At 29.2% G+C, this 19,677-nt stretch overlaps 1 protein-coding gene across 2 annotated transcripts in view; it reads right to left on the minus strand.

Moving 5' to 3' along the window:
* LOC107436206 (glutamate receptor 1-like) overlaps nt 1-18,802 on the minus strand; it is a 148,960-nt gene extending 130,158 nt beyond the window's left edge. The window contains exon 1 of one of the 2 annotated variants that reach the window (XM_016047817.3): nt 18,538-18,802. In XM_016047817.3, the coding sequence (XP_015903303.3) occupies nt 18,538-18,727 (190 nt within the window). In that variant the 5' untranslated portion in view covers nt 18,728-18,802. The remainder of the gene's footprint in view (nt 1-18,537) is intronic. The other variant, XM_071188134.1, reaches the window with a different exon arrangement.
* Between the last annotated feature and the right edge of the window lie 875 nt (nt 18,803-19,677).

A 19,677-nucleotide genomic window follows, 5' to 3' on the forward strand; every position in this document is an offset into this window, starting at 1 on the left:
TTATATATATGTGTATATAAATTATACTGAATTACATTAATGAACTAATTCATGAATTTGGATATCAATGTACTTAGATGATATAATTGTTGTATTGTGGAACAATCTGCTTTTTATATTGCACGGAACGATTTGACGTAAAGTGCTAGATAAAAGAAATTGCTTCCCAAGAAGTTTTTTCTTTGAAAGTGCATGTATTTGAATTTTTTTTTTTTATATTTTCAAATATAAACAGTCGAAGTTTTAAAATGCGACTTTTAAAAATAATGAAATTTTACTTTTTTCCAATAATTGACTAATGTTTTCCAATAATTGACTTATTCCTATACTATAGAGAAAAATGTGGTGTAATATAAGAATTTGGTGTTAAAAACTAACAATTAACAAAACTAATAATTGTGTGCATGATTATTTCATTTAAAGTAAATATCGAATAGAGCGTTCATACACACTTTATAGAGTGTTTTTTAATCTTAACGTCAATTAATAATAAGATTCACACCAAGCTCAGACGTTTTTACTCCATTCACAGTTGGAAACAAGCCTGTTTCATTTTAGAGTGTTCCATGATTTTTGAAAAACAAAGGTAAATTGTAATTTTATTTGTGTTAGAAGTGATATGATCTATGTCAGATGATTCCAGCTTCATATAAAAAATGAATTTACATAATTATCAACATTATTAATTTATGTTTTCAGTCATAAAGGACATCGAGGACTAACGAGGGTTATTTCTCAACCTCAGTAGCTACGTGAGAGCAAGCTTCAAGATCATAGTCAATTATTTGAAGAGTAATTTCAATATTCTTGTGGGAATCAGTTGACAACTTTAAACACAGACTTTTTAATACTAAGTAAATTTATATCCTCAGTGCCAAATTTATCAAGAATATTGATTGTGGTCGATCATTTGAAAAATAATTGATTGTGGTTGATTATTTACCAAGTAATTGATTATGATCAATCGTAGTTAAGTATTTCTAGTAGGATTGATTGATAAATTTCATACGTAAAGTGTTACAAAAGACATGTATGTTTTTAGTTGTATAATAAAGATAATTGCGTTTGCATCAGTTTTACAAAAATATGTGAATTATATTAAATAATTTTATAATCTTTGACTTTTATTCACTTTGACTTTTTTAAGCCTAATTCAAATTCATATTAATATTCCCTCTACGCTGTATGTATGTTTGATTTACAAACTAATTTTATTTTAAGAAATGTATGTATGAAAAACTAAATTAAGGATTTTTACTATTCATTAAAATATCATTAAAATAGCTTCACTGATACTTATGTGTATCATGCCTTACAGAAATTATAAATTTTAGTGGTATTGAAAAACAATATTGGTAGCTGCTCTAAGTGGACTGAAAGAAGATTTTCGGCGCTTTACTACTCCAAAAACAATCCTTGGTTCTCGGAGAAATGGAAAACTTAATGGGACACCACTCTGGTGTGTTTAAGTTGGACCATTTTTGACGTTGAACACTTGAGTTTTTTGCAGTGTTGGAGTTATATACAGATAAACAAGTAAATACGCGTAAATGAAAGCCCATTTCTTGCAGGTAAACTTTTAAATTGGTTGAAGTTGACTTTCTGGTAAATTAAAGCACTTTTAGCAATTAAAATGTAGTTTGATTTGCTGTTGTACTTAGAGTTCTATTTGCCATCTTGATCAATTCAATTAAAAATATATTTTGCAAGCTGATTTCTGCTATTGCTTTATTTTCTAACTCTGAAATTTTTTGAAACGTAAGATCATCACTTAAAATTTTTAATCCATAATACGCTTAAAATATAAATATAAGCCAGTGATAAGTCTTTTCAAAAATATTTCCCTAAATAATTTATTTTAATTTTCCACACCTCCTTTACTCATGGTTGGTACTTTGTTAACTTCTGCGCTACCTTATCTTAAGCTTCATCTTAAAACCATCAACCCAGTTTAGTACCTTCATTTCGTATACTGAATGGGATCATATTTCTAAATGCCTCGGAATATCATTAACGTGCACCCAATCCCCGTATAAAAATCAATACATCGAGAAATTCGATTAAATATGAAATCTCTTGCTATCTCACTTACCATCCATTTGCATGATGGAAAATTTAAGTGCATGTTTTCCATAAAAAAGTATTTGTGCTACGGGAGGTGTGGTTAGATACATTTTGAAATTTCTCTCACGCAATGCTTAATGTATCTACATATATAAAATGTATCGGTATAAAAATGTTTTTAAAACTTATGTTTACTGTATTTAAAAAAATGATAGACATTTTACTCTATCGATAAAAATTAGCTGCTAGACAAATTTTTCGTGCTATTAGCAAGAAATATAAAACTATTTTTATCAAACGATTTAACAAGCAAGCAATAAAATCATTGCTAATTCACTTCATGTGTTGATATATGCGTGGTTTATAGTATAAATATTTTTTTTGAAATTTTTTTTATTTATCGTATATTTATCAGACGTTATTTATACTCCAAGAATTACTATAAGGAGAAACTTAAAACTACATATTATCAAAAGACTTAACTATTAATAAATAAAGTCATTGCTAACTACCTAACTATATAAGCATGATTGATAAAAACTAAGAATGTTTTTTTTTTAAGTTTTATTACCCGTTGCTTCATTAGGCGCTATTTATGCCAAAGAATAATACACTGCTAAAATTTTCTTTCTGAAATTGCGATAAAATAGCTGGCAGCAGTTTGTCCCTCTAATTTAACGTCACGTAACGTAAAGAAATTTTTTTTTATCTTTACGGTTTTGAAACCGTTTACAACCAGTATGGTTAAAAAACCATAACCATTTACAACTAGCAAGTATTTAAAAACCATGAAAAAAAAATTAACTGGGAATTGGAACAAGGCTTTTATTTAGGTAATGGGCATTTGAGTTAAATAGTGGTTAAGTTGTGATTTATTAAATGAACCGTGGATTGTGGTTTTATTAGTTTATGTAGTTATTTTAACTTTTGCAAGAGACGGGAGATACTAGACTTTTTTGTGTTAAGCAGCTTTATGGTGCTTTATGCGTGAACGAGAATATCATTTTCTAATAATCCAGAGTCACAAATCGGGAACTGTAAGACACAGGAAACTCATCCTGTGTGACAATGGAGGAAATATCGTAGTGTCAACGCTGGAACTCGAACCTCAGTTCTGTCGGTCATGAATTTAACAGATTACACCTCTCTAGGCTGTAATATGCACCTAGCTGCAAGGAACTATGGGGGTTTATTAGGCAGGCCTAGTTGGTGCTATAAAATTCTGATTGTTTTACCGTATTAGGTCAAGGTAGTTAACAAACGGATTTTCGCACAGTAAACTGTTTGTATGCGATCTTATTTATGGTTATTTGACGGTTTTGTATTAATATGGTTAAATAACAAGTAAATAAATTGTTAATTAAATATTTTTTCCGAGAATTTCGTAACAGTGTATTGTCAAACAGTATATTATCAAACAATGTAATAACCAAGAAATAAAATCATTGCAAATTCACTAGTTATATTTTGATATAAGCATGTTTGATAAATATTATGATTCTTTTCATTGTTTTCCCTTTTTATAAATCATTAGGCACTATTTATGCTCTATATATAATGCTTTATCAAGCAATTTGGGACGCGAATCCAAAACCTTATGTAAAGTCAAAATTGTGGATTTATTAAGATTATTTTAAATTATTTATGAATTGTTTCTTTACTTTTAATTCTTTTACGTTTTGTTTCAAAGAACCAGATGCACGGAGTGTATAAATCAAGTAAAATTACAGTACAGCATGGCAATGACATTTCTTGTAAAAAAAAGAAAAAAGAAAAAAAAAGTGATATTTAGAAACTTTTATTTGGTAATACTTCCATTCCTATGGTAACTGTTTACGCCATATACTGATTTTCAAAATAATAGTTCTTATTGCCAAGCTTTTAATAAAAACATACAAAACTGAGAATTATATTTAACCAAAACAATGGTTTTCATGCCATGTTCTAAAGAACCATGATAAAACTACCAAATTTCGGCACAGATACCAGATTTTATCTCAGATTATATTTCATATTAACAGATTTAATCCTATATTCATCTATATTTTATAATTAATTTAACTAAAATCCTTACCAAAGCATTTCTTTAAAATTTATCGAGCTTTTTGATGTTACAATAGAGCCAGAAACACGTTAAATGTAACAATATTCTTGTAGTTTCGATCATACTTTTTTCTCAGTGTGCTTATTGCGAAAATACTCCAAGTCTAAGTAATACTCCAAGTATGTTATTCCTTCTAATGTATTGTTAAAACAGTAACTGATGTCACTAAAATAAGCAGAATAAAATCAAAATAATAATAATATTGCTCAAATATGAGCAATAAAGTAGCGCAATTTCCTTTAGAAGTATTTCCAAAATATAAAATTAAGTTATTGCAAAAATGCTGGTTAAAGAGCGCTTTAGTAAATCAAACTTTTCAATATGTATTCTTTTTGAGATGTTCTTCAGTTCATAACAAAAATTTATATCAAAAGAAGCTTAATGGCTTATGTGAGCTGAATAAAATCTCATTTCAAATCATTACTGCGGAATGGAAAATTACCATTCAGAACGAATTCCCAATGCATGAATTTCATTAAGAATGAGAATATGAAAAATTAGAATGAAGTCTTAAGATCTCATTACGTAGTCGAAAATTGGATTCGGTTCCAGGAAATATCTTCTTTTGTTCCTTTATAGCTTTGATCTGAATAGTTTATCTTTCAGATCTTTGATGCAATTATAAGCGTTCTTTCTGTGATACCCGGAATTCATTGCTGTAATAATATACTTCATTCTGTTGAATGTACTGCACAGTTCAATTGATATGAAATGCAAGTTTGCACTCAGAACAGCAGCGTGGGATTTCGCCTTTGCAATTGCAGTTCCTTACGCATAATTGCGTTACGTAATGTACTAATTCGCAATTTCAACTCTGTATATCAGAAGTAGGCAAGCTAAAGGTACACTATGGACTAAGTTTCGGTCCAGACACAATTTTGAAACTTAAACATATGGAACACTGTAAAAGACATTTTGTCGACTAAACTTATACTTTGAAAATATAATACATCTCAAAAAATACTTCATACACATGTACATAATCTCAAATTACAATGGACATCTATACAGCAACGGTATTTAGAATTGAAGCAATTCGGACTGGATTTCTTAGCAACAAAATTTAAAACAGTTAGATATTTCAAGCAATCACTGATTAATAAGTCAATTTGAAGGAGACAGGAGAGAAACAGCCATTGGCTCCTCACTTATTTATATGGAACTCTGTTCCATTGAAAGATTCAAGATTAATCTATTGTGGCGCATATCACCTATACACCACTGGTATCATAGGACATTCCCTGGTACCCTGTTGAACATAAAAGCGACCGAAGAGCCCAGACTACTTTGCCCAGATTTGCAAGTGATCATCTTAAGTGCCTTACTTTTGAGGGATGCATAACGATCTTCCCTACTTGCTAAAAATGTTTCGTTCAACCACATGCACCGGGACATATTCTGGTTTTCCTTGAACTTTTTTAAGGTAGATCTTACAGTATCTTTTTGTTGCAGATTTTCTTGTCATCAGTGGAGTCCTGGAGCTTATCTGACACATGTCAGATTAAATGGATAAGCAACAACAATAAGTCTACTTGTATGTTACTTATTTATTCTACAACGTACATTTTTGCAATCCTTCTTTTAATTGATGTAGTATAGCTATGTGGTTTGGAAGGGTTGTGGTACATCCACAGATTTCGGTAGGATTTATTTCCAATACTTCGTAGCAAAACAGTTGTTACATTCTTGCGAAGTAATTTTGCTGCGAGTTTAACTAAAATTTGCTAAGATATGACATTTTTTAAAAAAGTTAAAAATAAAAACACTCCTAGTCAAATCCTACTATCATGCTAGTTTAATATGATGACGGGTTGAATTCTATTTTCTGCTAAAGAGCAGAACTGAAATCTACTAGTCAAGCATAAAGCCTGCTCACATGATGTTCTGGAATAAGTTTTTAGCAAATTTGCAGAAGATTACAGTTACAAGTGCAATTCTACTAATAATTCTGTTAACTCTGATCCTTAGTAAAAGGCTGCTAGTAGAACAATAATATTATGAATTTTTAAACTATGTTGAATATTGACTTGATACAAACTTCAACTTCACTTCTTAACAAAATTACAGCAAGTTTGCGGTTTACTGCCGAACAGAATATAAAAATAACACTTGAACCGGTTTTTTATTATTAAAAATAATTATACAGCGAAAAATAGTTTTTGAACACTAATTTTTTAATCTTTTTCGAAACAGAGTGAGGATATGTGGTAGCTTCTCAAATAACAAAATAAATTATTACAGAGATTCGTATTACTTAGGTCAGAGGGAGGGAATATTTTAGATCAATACCTTCATTAAAATTAATAAGTATACAAATGCTTAAATTCACAAAACGAGCAATGATCGGAATTAGGATTTTCGAATTTGTTGAAATTTTATATTTTTGGAAATAAAAAAAATATTTCGGAAATAAAATGCTTTCAGAAGTAATGTTTTTTTTAAACGAATATAATTAAATGCTCAATAAAGGAAATAGGAAATTATTTAATTAAAGCTTTTTCTTCGAGCAATTATCTTTGTATTGCACTTTCGTTTTTAAAGTTTTCACCCTCGATGAAGTTTGGTACTTTTAAACAAATAAAATAAATTTATCAAATCAAATAGTGGAGGAAAAAAATATTTTTTCGTTTTGAGTAAAAAGAACAGAATTCAATAGCTAATCAAAATTAATTTCGATAGTTCTGGGAATTCAGCTTTTTTATTTTTCAACAAAATCATTTTAAAATAAAAAAAATATGTTTGAATAAAAATTATTCCAAAGAACAAAACTTGTAATTGTTAATTGCTCTATCATTCATTCTTGTGAAATTTATGAAAATATATATGAAGAAAAAACTATTAATAAGAGAGGGCTTTTCGTCACTTTAACTAGAGTCTAGACAATTATTGCGAAAAGAGTCTAGAAATAATCAGTAATAAAGATATGAATGAAACAAAATATGATGCATATGTTAGACAGTTACACTTATAAGGACATAATATTACTTAAATTTTGAAAAAAAAAATCATTGTTCTTCACTTTATAAGTAAAAATACAATTCAAGACCTTTGAATTTTTTATTGATCTTCTCTCTTTATTTCGCGTTTCCTTATTTAAATTCCTTTTTGATTAAACTAAAACATAGTTTCTAACACCATTCAATCCTATTACATTGGGTGTGAAACATTAAAACTTTCTTTGGGTGTAGTATAAAAGTATAAGGTACTAGGGTAAACCAACCCGTGAAGGAACACTACCCAGTGAAGGAACATTTCATATATATAAATTAAAAATAAGAATTTGAAAGTTTTTCGTTAGATTGATTGGTAACAATAGCTTACTGCCAAACAATAGGAAGTCATCTAGCAATGTTTTGGGTTACCTGGTCAAATAGACTTCTCTGGAAAAAATTTTTAATTTGTTATTATCTCTGCAACACCTTGTTTCTTTGAAAACATTATAAGGTGAGTGTTCGTATTGATATGTTTGAAGTGGAATTAGTTGCATGTATTAGTTTAATTTTTCTCACTGTGAAAAGGAGAATTCAAAATATAGTTATTGAAGTTACGTTTTATTTTTTTAAGCATCATAGCATAATAAAGTACTGAGATAAGACGGTGTTTATTCACTGGATCACCAAACGATGAAAAACCAGTGAAGGAACAAGTGTTCCTTTACCTGGTTTTTTTCTAAGTTAATGAAAATAAAAGATAAATTTTAATTTTCTTGTTTCTTTAGTGACGTTCCGCATCAAAAGTATGTTAAAAATACGAAAAACAACTTCTAACCAGTGAGGGAACAGGCATGCTCCTTTACTGGGCATAGAGTTCTTAGTGAATGAACAGTAAGTGTTAATATGTTGACACTTCAATTTTCATTTCATGATTACAAAAAAAAGTTAACATTTTTCGAGTATTTATATGTTATAATTTCAAAAATAGGCTTGTTTTTAAATATTTGCATGGTTTATAAATTCATAAAGAGCATTACAAAATGACCAAAATTAAGTGTTCCTTTACTGGGTGTTCATTCACTGATGGTATGAGCTGCTCCTTCGCTTGGTCTTCTTACTACTTGTTATTTGAACCTCCAAAACTTTAAAACAATGTTATGTAAGTTTTCTACTACAATTTTTTACATAATTTGCAATTATCAACAAATATGTTGACACTGTCTTTTAACTAAAATTACGAATTTTGAAGTTAATATGACTTGTTAAAAAGCAAGCGAAGCTTAATTGTTCCTTCCCAGGTCAGTTTACCCTGCTAACAATAAACACTATAATTATCTAATTAATTAGGAAATCTGACAAAAAATGTTGATTTCTCTAATAATAATTGCTATATTTAACTAACTTTCGGCTACAAAAGCAATACGTTTATCTAAAAATTTTACTTTCAAAGTGTAAATAAATTTTTGAAGAGCAGAAATTAAGGTATTATTTGAGTGAAATATTAAATAAAGATGATTCTACTTGATTATTAAGGTGCGTTGCAATTGAAACATTCTCAAAATCTTTTTATAGGTTTTATAAGAAAAAAAAATATATTTAGAGTTTTGGATTAGACTTGAAGATTTCATAGCAAAATTTAGAGCTTAAATGGCAAAAAGAAAAAGGGAGTTTTGATGATGCATATTTAATGTAAAAAAGATAAATGCAGTATGAGAATATATTTAGCTTACAAACAGAAATGAAAGCAAACAAAAAAAGGCAAATTAAGGAAAATAAATCCTTCATCCTTGAAATCAGTATTTAAAGAACAAAAGTGATAAAAAAAAATTGATTTAAAACAGGTTGTGAAGACGTTTTGACGTAAAGTAAATATTTTCAGGATCATGAATGCATGAATATTCCTTTTCTTCCATACCTATGCTTTAAACATGACAGTAAATTATGTCTAAACTCTCTTAATTGCATCGGCATTGTTGAAAAATCTTTTAGTTCTACCATTTAGAAAACTCTAAACGAAAAAAAGCTAACTTAAAATGAATTAATTTCCGTTTTTAATAAAAATGTTATCAAGGAATCAAGAAATAATTCATGAGTTAAAAGTTAACTAACAACTACATTATTCACGAAATATATTACATTATGAAAAAAAGTCTTAATACTTATTCTTAAAATTTATTGATTGCTACTTATTATATAGATAACAGTAACCTTACCTCTTTGTTTATATTCGGGATTTAGAGAATTGACGACTAATGTTGATTGATGTTTCAGGGGCGACAAAAAGGATGGAAGTAATATGTGAGCAAATGGTGGGTAATGTTAATAGTTTTTCGCAGAAAATTACATCATAATGTCTCCTGCTGTGAGTAATATTGCATCCTTAATCTTAATGCGACTCCTTCGTGTGATAAGAAATTAACACTTTCGAAGGCGGACTTAACCATCACCTCCTACATCAAAAAGCCTCCACACGGTCTTTTATAAGTAGTCCGCGCAGACTTTTTAAAAAGTGAACCAGTTGTGCGCGTGAACCCAAAACCTTTTATAAAAGTAATTGAGAGAAATTTATCTTATGCATTTGAAAATTGAATCAGTAGTGGTTGACAAGTGAATAATTCAAACCAATAAGATTCATAAATAAAACAAATTTTTAGTCATATATTTGCTACCACTTTCTCATTTTAACTAAATTTTGTATTAAATGACTCGCTCGGAATCCTTCGGATATCCTTCACATTGGTCTGATCGGACTACCTATAAAAAACCGTGTTGAGGCTTTCAGTTATAGGAGGCGTTGACTTAACCCTTAAATGCATAAATTTTTATTTTTAATAAATTATGGTCGAAATCAACCGGGAATTGGGTGCAGTAAATGGGAAAATATAAAAAACTTCTTTTTTCTAAATTGAAAAAAAAAAAAAAACATTAATGCATTTTAGCATCATTATGAACAATCCACCCTTGAGTTTTACAGTTCCATGGCACTGTAAAAGGTGTTTTGTAGCATCATACATAAAATCCATTTTTAACGTCAAATATTTTACCGTAATTTCTCAGTAATATTTATAAAAGTAGATTGATTCAGCAATTTTCCGGTAATTATTAATGAAAAATTTACAGTATAATTTTTTTCTGTAACACGTTCCGGAGAAAATGGATTTTACGCTAAAAAAGTACTGACAACTGGAATGCCGTTACATTTTACCGTAATATGACCCTAAAGTTTTGACAGTGTGCGCACAATAGTATAATAATTCAAATTTAATTATTTTTTACATGAATAAACATAATTGGTAACACTCTCTGAAATGAAATTGTACTCATATAGCACACCATCAATGAAAACTGTAGCAGGTGAAGAAATTAACTGTCAGAGATTTTAGTTGCGTTCGGAAACGGTAAAATAGTTTTCGTAAACCTATCACTTTTAGGGTTAAGGGTTGTATCGTTAACATGTATTTTTCGTTTTCTGCTGCTAAAAGTTTATCAAATATCAACAACTGAAATACAAAAATAAAAAGTTTCATGATTAGATACGTTCTTGCCAATTTAATATACATTTTTTTGGTAAGCTTTTTCCGTTCATGAGAGTTTTGATTGAAACCTCAATTGGCTGCTGTTTTATTTAAATATCTTTTATAAGTAAAAATTCAATTTCTATAAATATGAAATATTCTTGGGCTGTTTTAACATCTTAAAAATAGTCACTATTTTTATACACATTATACATTTATTTATTTTTTTAAAAAAATTAAGTGTGCTCTATCATATACCTTTGGACATAGCTAATGGATGATTTTCCGCAATAGTTGTAATGGTAATCATTTAAATTGAAAGTGTAAAATGAAGCAACAGTATAATGGTAACAATAGTAACAGTTGCAGTAATTAAACTATAGCCTAATCCATAGCCTATATTTTATCTCAATTACTTTTACCATTATTTTCCATTAGTTTTGCAAACATTTCAAGTGCCAAAAAACATTAGAATTACAATGACTCATAATTTTATAATAGAAATTGAATAAATGCACTCTTATTAAAAGTCGATTAATTAAACAGCTTTAAAATCTCGTTTAACCAATCTTATTTCATAAGAACAAAATACAACCAGTATAACCATTTTGTGAAATCTTTAATATCATTAAACTGCTTAATTTCTAAAGCTGTTCTAAGGGAGGATTTTAGACTTCTAAAAATGTCGATTTATAAAACATTTAGTAAAAAACATTATCTAAGAATTGTATTCCTCTCATAAAAAAAAGTAAGTCAAAAGATGCAAGAACAAGAAATATTTTGCATTTTTGAAAAGCAAAAACAAAACATTATTTTATCTTTTAGCCATCGCAGGAATTATGTATGATGTCTTTCAAGGAGGCATTCAGTTAAATATCTATAGATTCTATTAATGTTACAATTCTAAATATATAATATCAACATAGGCAAAAATATAACTCAATATTTCACAAATAAAATGCAGATTTTTAACAAAGCTTAATTTGATTTAGGTATTGTGAGGAATTATAAATTAATATAAACCTTTTAAGTTTATTTATTTGTTTATTCATTTGTTTTTACATTGAGTGTGCTAGAGATTTAAAATATTTATACAAATTTCAAAACGTGTTGAAAAACATTGCAAATTGCTTTTCAAAAAGCAAAATTTTAAATGACAGTTGTGATGAGGCCTAATTTTAATTCAATTAATTTGAGTTTCAAAAGTTTTAATGAAAATAGACGTAATTCTGTCTTTTTTTTAGAAAACTTATTTTAATATTTATTGCTAAATCCTTTACTTTCTCAAAGTAAAACAAAAACTACCCCTAATTCTTCTGTTTCATTAAATGAGTACGGTTTTCCAATTTCCGATTAACCATTTGAAATCCCTTTCCATTAAGCGGGAGATAAAATATTTTTCACAATTCCACGTTAGGAAAGAAAATTAGAAATCCAAGTCAAGCTAAATGAGTTTATGAGTTTATTCATTTCCGCTTTGAACTGGGAAGCGCATCAGTTATTCGAATTGCACATCACTCACAGATCTCATTTCCATCCCCCTACATCTTCCGTATCTTTCTGGCTAAATGTTTCTAGATTTTACATTCTTTGTTAAAGCGAACTCTCTGATTATTGTAATTTCATAAAGTCAACCGTAATAGTCGTTGATAAATGGAGTTTATTTTAGACAAAAGAGCAAAAATGTGCAATTTCTGCTAAATGGTACGACATCAGTGGCATAATGTGTGTTTTAAAATAAGTAGTAACGCCATGGATAAAAATTTTCTTTTTTGTGAAAGAAAAATGGTATGAATCCAATTTTATGCTGAATTTTCAACATGAAAAGAATTTATTATTGATTTCTCTTTTTAAAGAAATTATAAGTAAAGAATACTTATTCTCGATTTTATGAGTATGTAAACTAAATGACATTGAAAAAAAAGTTGAAATGAAAAAAATAATTATTTATATTTTGAATGGAAGGAAGGCTACATGGCACGAAAGAGTAGTAGTTGCGGAGCAGGAGATATAGTGTTCGCCATCGAATGAGGTGAATCAGGTTATGGATTAGAATCCCCTTGCCGCTAGGTTAACCAACGCCTCCTATAACTGAAAGCCTCCATACGATTTTTGTACAAGTAGTCCGATCAGACCACTGTGAAGGATATTCACTTACCGAACGAGTCATTTAATACAGAATATAGTTAAAATAAGAAAGTGGTAGCAAATATATGACTGAAAATTTATTTTATTTATGAATATTATTGGTTTGCTTTATTCACTTGTCAACCACTACAGATTTAATTCTCAAATATATAACATAAATTCTCAAATATATAACAAAGGGTTTCTCAAAACTGTGAAAAATGTGTCAAAATAGCTCCGAAACACGTATAATTAAAACGGCGAACTTCATGTACTCATTGAGTATGGTGGCATGCTCAACACAGAATTTGCGAGGAAAATGAATAGTATTAAAATTGATACACCATGGACTCATTTTGAGTGCTTTGTTCCTTAAACGAGAGTAATCTCAAAATGAGTATATGCTGTTTTGAGCATTTCACTATGCTTAATAATAGGTACGTGAGGTTTCCAAATATTATATTTGTTTCTGAGTTATTTTGTCACTTTTTGCTTAATATTGAGAAACCTTTTTCTTATAGTGTAGAATTATGCAAATTGATAAATGAAAAACGTATAGAAATAAAAAAAAAAATATTTGAATTGTGAAAAAAAATTTAGCATTGAGCGAAATGTCATCGTGTTATAGAACCTTGCAACATGAATTAATTATAATATCGCTTATTAGATTTTAAGACCTTAGATTCTTTCACTAAATTAAATTATTTAATTAAAAAGTAAATTAAAATAAAAATTAAACAATAGGAAGCACGTGTCAACAACTGAAGCAGAATGATTTTTCAAACTACATTGCCACTGACAAATAAAACATTAAATGAGTACCATAAAACTGCCTCAACTTATTTTCTTTTTCGTTGTCGTTTTAGAATCTAAAGCATTTATTCTTTTTGAATTTCAAGAAACTCTTTTAAAAATAAACAGTCCTTTATGTTCACAATACTAATAACATCAACTACAAATAAATAAAAAAAATTCCGACCAGCTTGCTTATGGCTTCGTAAATTTTTAAAATTTATTGCAACATTTGCTACTTTAAATTATATAAATGTTTTCATTTTTTATTACTTTCAAAAGCTATACTATCACGCATTAAAGCTGGTAGAATTAAACTTCTTCACAAAAATAAGAGTTTGAGACGAAGGAGGCTTGATTCATTTTCGAACTCACATTTCCACAGACGAATAAAAACTTCAATGAGCAACAAAAAACTGTCTTATGTTTATTTATATTTCTTAGTCCTGTTAGAAGCTAAAACGCTTAATTTATAAATTCCAAACATCTTTTTCTTTTGAAAAAAGAAGCAGCTTGCACGTTCATAACACATGTACAAGAATTACAAATAGAAAATTTCTTCTGTACGCTCGCTTTTTGCATCAACTATTTTTAAGGATAAATATAACATTTACTATTTTTTTCATTTTGTTTTCAAATTAGGAAGCGTATTAAAGTTGGACGCGTTGATCTCATTTATGAAATAAATAAAATTGTTTGAGTTTTGCGATATAGTCAAATTCGTTTTATTTGAATAAACATTGCCGCATATCTACTCACTATCTTATCAATTGCTATTTTTAGAATTCTTAGAAGCTAAACTGTTAATTTTTTTAAATTCCACGAAATTTATCTTAACGAAGAATTCGCTTTTATCTTCATCAGAAAATACTCTATATCAAATCGCGAAGACTATATATATATATATANGTATATATATATATATATATATATATATTCACCGAAGACCATCCTGCTAATAACATGTAGGACCACCTTTAACCCTCAAAACTGCTAGCAACCGCCATGGCATTGATTCCACAAGGTGCTGATAGGTAGTCTGTGGTATCTGGTGCCAAGCACTCACCAACTGGTCCCGCAATTCCCTCATATTGCAAGGGGGTAGCGTGGCAGCACGTAGGACCACAAATGCTCTATTGGATTAAGGTCAGGTGAATATGGGGGCCAAGACATGACTTGAAAGTCACTGGAATGTTCTTCGACGATTCGACCCTTATGACATGGTGCATTATCTTGTTGGTAAATTCCATCCCTCGCAGGAAAAACTGTTGCCGTGAATGGTTGAACCTGGTCTGCAACTATGTTCTAGTAGCTTACAGACGTCAGGGCTTGTTCTATGAGGATTATGGGTCCTAATATGCCCATGAAAACATTGTTCTTGGACGAGAAACCATGAAGAGCTGGGTAAGCCCATTGTTATAGATGGAGGGTGGTCATAATGTAATGGCTCTTCGGTGTATATGTATATATCTAATCTATCTACAATGCCTACCTTCCTCTATTAAAAGGTTCTCCTTGATTGAATCAAGTTAGAATGCCTAGTCTTATATACTAGAGAATTGATGCAAAATAATCGTAGTGGTAGTTATCGAATTGGTACCACTATTAAGTGTTTGCAGCATAGCTCTGACTACATTTCTTTATTCAAAACACAGATAACGTGACATGCTTATTTTAGATGTATGTTCAAAAACTAATAGCTTTGAACTTTCAATAAATTTGCATTTCTACTGCCAAGTCTTTGAAGCGTATGTTGGAAATATTGTGGAAGTAAAAGTTTAATGGTCTGAAAAAGATTAATATTAATATTGAAAATTGTTAAGAGGGCTGAAATACCTTTCATTAAAATATTTGAAATAAATTTTGAATGTCATTTTTTTTTAAAACACAACATCATGTAATTTCAACATGTCATTTTATCTTTATAAAAACTATTAATAACTATTAGATTACGCAAAAGTTGATATAAGAAGCTTTTACATGTTTAAGTTATAAGTCGCTGTTAGTTTTATACAAATGGTTTAAATTTTTTTTATGCTTTCATTATTATAAATGACATTAGCCAAGGTAAGCAACGAAATGAAAATTCATCTCTTATTTTCAATTTTATCCACATTTTGCTTTTTCATATTTTTTTAAAAGTCCTTGAATTTTCCACAGTTTACAGTTAAAATGGCATTTTTTAGAGAAAAGTAATACTACGTCGCACAAATGTAAACTACGAATAAATAGTAATGAGTTATTAATGAGATTTTTTAAAACAATAAAGAGCAATTAAATGGAAAAAAAATAAAATAAAACCAATTCTTTGCGTTTTATGTATAAGAGGCAAAATATACCTCAAAAAATACTACTTTTTGAAATGTAATAAAAACAAACGTGTTTATTAGAATACAAATTTTCCATTGGTAACAAAAAATATATAAATAAAAATACGAGTGCAAGATGAGATAATTAAATTTAATAAATATTCCAAAAAATCAGGAAAGAATGGGATATTAGACAGGCCATTAACTTAATTATTAGAATTTCTTAAAATATAAAACGATTTCCATAAGTCATGATCAGTTGATGAAGATCAATATTAAAGAATTTTAGTAGAAATAAACTAAAAGTATGATTAGAATTCCAGCTGTAAGTAGCAAGTTTGTGGAAGATCGTTTAATATCCTGATCCTCCACAAAAACTCATTGTGGGCCAGCAGAGTCATGGGGATTAAGTCTTTCCTAGTTTGTGACCAATGGAATGATTGAAACAATGTGTTCAGCACTGAGCACTGACCACTTTTACTTCCCAGGCATCTATCTGAACCCATCGATCTCATACTAGTTGGGCTTAGCGTTGTTATTGGGGACCTCCAGCTCACCACAGTAGCAGTCCGGTGTCTTAACAACTAAGCCATCAAAGCTCTGCATTTCTTTTTATTTAGTCTAAATTTAAGGTTCGTTTTGATTGACCTACATACACAAGATCACACTAACATGACATTCGATAGATGCCCCAGATGACGGGCCTGGATAGAGCGCTGGACCCATGTCCAAGAGGTCGTGGGTTCTATCCCTGCCGGTCGAAGACTCCCCGTGTAGTAAGTGGTGACTGATGCACGTTAAATCTGTCGAGTCTCAAAGTCCTCGATGTTCTCATAACAAATCATGCCTCAGGGGGTATTGATTCAGGAGTTTCCTTGTCTTCTGGATTGGTTTAAAATTACAAGACTACGGAGTTGAAAATTAGTAGTCGTAAACCCAGAATTGATTCAGCCGTTCAAAGACGGTTATAAAATAAATAAAAAAATGACGCAGATGCTAGTTGGAGTATCATCAGCTTCGGCTTTAATGAAGAAATCAAATTTGAAGCTAGAGATCATTCATAGAATACTTTTCTTTCCCGAATATTTCAATTAATTTGTATGGATATCAAACTATAAAACAGTATTTTTTATCGCCTGTAATTTTATTTATTTTGTATATATATTTTTTTTTAATTGCAGCATTTTACCTGGTATAAGGATCACCTTAAATAAAATATAGCACAAGAAAAAGGAAGAACAGTTTTTTCGATACAATAAACAAGTCACATACTTAATGCCGAGACAGGAAATTAGTGTAGATAAGATCTCTATGTCCCAAAACAATATTATGTTCATTTAATTATCTGAGCTTTAAATTTTTTATCTAAACTCATCAAAACTGTAAAAAGACTTTCTGTTTGATAAGGGATTATTTAAGTTAATTATACGGAAAACTGTGCCACAAAAGTTGCTTGCATTAAAAGTAATTTGTTTCCGTTGATTAATTTTTAAAAATGATTTTAACAACATTTTTGTTATTTTCAATTAGCATTTAAACACTTTACTATTAAATGTATAACTAATTTAAAATAAAATTTTCATTTTAATTCAGTACTAATTCAAAAGAGATGATTTAAGTTAGTATATCAGATACAATCAAATTAAGTTCATTTATATTAATAAATTCTACATTTTTGACGATGCATGAAAGATACATTTATGCTTCTTCATCAAAGTAAATAAATTAAATTTAAAATAAATATATGCTATTGAAATTAAATTTATCCAGACTAATAAAAATACGCATCCGAAATTTTATGAGGTATCTTTTTTCAGTAAAGCATACAGTATATAGAGTATATAAATACAACACATTTTCACTTTTATATATATATATATAGTATGTATTATAAGTGTGCGTGTGAGAGTGTATGTTGTTGTTGCTTGTTTTCATTAAATTATTTATTATCAAGAAATTTTTGCGCCTTTTATGTTTAAAATAACTAAAATCTGCATTTTTTATTAGATCTAATTTTTCTCTTCTCAATTATTTTGAATGTAAAAATTTTAAATAAATTATTTTAGTACTTCTTTATTTAAATAATTGAGGTCTAAGTTAATTGTTTGATCTCTGCTTTATTAACTTTGTTATTGTAAATATTGTTATTTCAAGCAACTTATATACGAAGTATTTTATTACGTCTTTTATATGTAATATAATTTATTTTTTCTATTATTTTAAAAGTATTTATGAGGAAATTACGATTTAAGATATTAATTTCAATATATTAATTTTAATACTTAAATTTTTAAATATTAATTTATAAAAACAATTAATCTTAAATTACTTATTCCAGAAGTAATTTTTTACGACTTTTGATATTAAAAAATTAATATATGATTTTATTATTTGAAAATATTTTTAATCACTCTGTTATTTCGAAAGCATAAACAAAACAAGTATTAAATGTTCAACTAATGAAAAAACCAATTATTTTACATTGAATATTTTAAAGAATATTCCCAAAAGTCAAATAGCTATCATAAGCGCTTCCCAATCTTTTTAACTCCGAAAGCCCAACTGTTATTTTAATTAAAGAGATGCATTCTTTCAACCGTCGAGTTGATTAACTTTCTAACTCAATAAAGGGTTAACTGTCATTAACCCCCAGATCACCCCCTTTCCCCTGTCGAAAATGAAACACAACTCACCAATAGGTATCTTCTCCGGTACTGGTCTTACTAAGGCTAGAATATAAGTGAAACAAAGCAATTTCCAGATGAGAAATGTTTCCTGCATGATATCGCCACCGGAACTAACACGGCCAGTTAGCCAAACAATTATCACATCACTCCTGGAGGTACTATACACCCGGTGACTTGCTTGCAAACTCCAGTTCATAGAAACCACGAGGATTGTTCCCGCTGAAAACACATAGCCGGTTAAGTCGGATCCCTATCTAACTCTCTTTGAAGTGAGGTTTGGGAAGTGTGTGGCGCTCAGATCGCACATGCGCAATTGGCGCTCTTTGGCTTCAACCATCCTTTTTAAAGATAGAAATGGACGAAAGAAGCAAGATGTTTGGATTAAGGATAAGAAAAAATATAAGTGACTTGAGATTTCTCTGTGCTGAAAAGTCTTTGATCCGTTTAAAGGTTTATGGTAGTTGGAGCAAAATGTGTTTTAGTTCAGATACATGGTCAATTTGTTCTATAGCCGCAAGAAACATTTCTTTTTTTTTATTTTAATTCCTTAATCCTTTTTTCATTACATTAGGATTTGCTGGTTTTAATTTGTGTTTAAATGGAAGATTTTTGAAAAGATAATGAATGAAAGTGCAAGAATTTCAACTAATTATTGCTTGCTCTTTTTTTTTCTGGAGAGTGTGTGTTGGAATTTGTATATGTTTAACCCCTTAACGATCGGATAACTTTTAAGAAAACGGTCATAAAAGTGCCTATTGTTTTGGCTTTTGTAAATAGTATTTTCTAGTGGTAGCGAAATTTAAGTTACTTTTAGTTTAGTATTTTTCATTATAACATACCTGCCAACTCTTCCGGATTTTCCGGAAGATTTTATTTTCGTATTTAAAGTGGTAGCAATACTCAGGTTATTCCAATTAACTTTTAGAGTTATAATGATAATTATAAATGAGTTTGACCACCACTACATATAAATAATTACAATAAATATATCAAAGCATAATAATCTTTAAGCAAGCGAATTTCAACGCGAACAAAATACAATTATATGTTTGAGCTAGATTGTTTTTCGCTTATTGTTTTACTACCACTCTGAAAATCCATTCTCGGAAAGAGTGAAAGTTGGCAGGTTTGTTATAAGTAATTTTT

Source organism: Parasteatoda tepidariorum, chromosome X2 (genome assembly GCF_043381705.1).
Source record: "Parasteatoda tepidariorum isolate YZ-2023 chromosome X2, CAS_Ptep_4.0, whole genome shotgun sequence".
In the NCBI taxonomy this organism is placed as follows: domain Eukaryota; kingdom Metazoa; phylum Arthropoda; class Arachnida; order Araneae; family Theridiidae; genus Parasteatoda; species Parasteatoda tepidariorum.